This window comes from Abrus precatorius, unplaced genomic scaffold, assembly GCF_003935025.1.
Source record: "Abrus precatorius isolate BTA unplaced genomic scaffold, Abrus_2018 Scaffold7, whole genome shotgun sequence".
Lineage (NCBI taxonomy): Eukaryota > Viridiplantae > Streptophyta > Magnoliopsida > Fabales > Fabaceae > Abrus > Abrus precatorius.
Window position 1 is genome coordinate 2,722,267 of NW_020874417.1, and position 1,657 is coordinate 2,723,923.

At 36.0% G+C, this 1,657-nt stretch overlaps 1 protein-coding gene across 1 annotated transcript; it reads left to right on the forward strand.

The window, feature by feature from the left end:
- Positions 1-223: 223 nt before the first annotated feature.
- Positions 224-923, forward strand: LOC113873299 (ethylene-responsive transcription factor 1B-like). The gene has a single exon (XM_027511359.1). It carries the CDS (start codon positions 264-266, stop codon positions 921-923), a length of 660 nt encoding a protein of 219 aa, XP_027367160.1. The 5' UTR covers positions 224-263.
- Positions 924-1,657: the final 734 nt, after the last annotated feature.

Genomic DNA, 1,657 nt, shown 5'->3' on the forward strand with positions numbered 1-1,657 from the left:
AATATGATTATTTATGATACCGCAGATTGTAACTTAGAGAGACCTTTATTTATTAAATTAGTTATTGTAACAAGATCTCTGAATCTATCACAAATTTCACAACAACGCTCATAATAAATTAAGAACTCAACATTAAATTAATAACCTAACCCAAATTGATATTTGAACAGTAATCTACGGTGGGGTTTGACGCAAATAATTTATAGGCAGCAGTGGGAAGATGCTTAATCAGATGAAGAAGCGACAGAAAGCAGTTGCCTAAAATGACTTCTCCATTCTTTCAGAACACAGATTGGGACATGTTTCAAGACCCTTCTGAAATCTTGTTCCAATCATCATCAACAAATGTTCTCAATGACCCTATCCACGATTCTCTCTCCTTCGACATGGTTGACTTCTCCACCGGTTCATCTCTACCAACAGAAGAAAACCACAACGAGGCAAAGCAATTGGTTGTGAAGTCTGAAGCAAAACAAGCTGAGAGTAAGGAAAGGTCATATATAGGTGTGAGGAAAAGGCCATGGGGAAAATATGCAGCTGAAATTAGAGACACAACAAGAAACGGTACAAGGGTTTGGCTTGGAACCTTTGACAGTGCTGAAGCTGCTGCTTTAGCTTATGATCAAGCTGCATTCTCCATGAGAGGTCATAACGCTGTTCTCAATTTTCCTGTCAAAAGGGTCAAAGAATCTTTGCAAGAGATTCAATATAGTTGCTGCAATGGCTCTTCACCCGCACTTGCACTCAAGGAGAGGCACTGTGTCCAGAGAAAGTTGTCATTAAAAGCTAAAAGGTGTAAAGGAAAAGAGAAATCAGAGGCAACAACCTCGTGTATGGTGGTGTTAGAGGACTTGGGTGTTGAATATTTAGAGCAACTTCTCAGCATATCCGACCAAAGTGCAAGCCCTAGCTACTTCAACTAATTAAACCTGTGCTACTATCTTTTTTCTTTCTTTGTTTATTTTTAGCTTTTTTTACAACTTCTTGTAGGTAATTGTGGTCTTTAATAAGCCTTGCACCATTTTTCTTCTTTGATCCACTAAGAAAATCTCTAATGATGTTAGATCCACCGAGAAAGAAAATGTGGTCAATCAGTTTTTTTTTTTACGAAATATGAAACAAAATGAAGATATATACTGCTAATCCCTTTTCCTTTCTAACGTTGTGTTATAGTAAACAAATTAATTTTCCTAATGTAACAGAAAATCTATCCCACCCACCAAATAAGTCTAATCACGTACACGTGTGATACAGTTTTCAACAAAACTTCAGAACTGTTATACTAACATTTGCAATGAAACACGAATATTAATTAAACAGCATTCATAAAATGGTGAATGAATGCTTTGAATGAGGATTCAACTGATAGCATTAGAAAAGAAGTCAGTTGATTCCTATGATGGTATATATACCACCCTACAAAAAACCACATCAGCTTTTTCAATAAATTGAACTGATTCCTTTCTTACCTGAGCAATTGAGAATCATTAGGCTGTCAAGTATGCTACAAGTGGAGGCTTAAGAGTTTATGAATTTTTCTGCCTTTAGAAGTGTATCAACTTGTTGACTGTCTTCTTTAGTTGAGCCTGGATTCTTTCTCCCAAATTAATTTGTGCGGTAAATCATTTTTCATGATTTTGTGTTCAAGTGTTTTGAA

Bases quoted from the DNA above. Each gene is read 5' to 3' on its own strand.
- LOC113873299 (XM_027511359.1), top strand. From the start codon at position 264: ATGACTTCTCCATTCTTTCAGAACACAGATTGGGACATGTTTCAAGAC.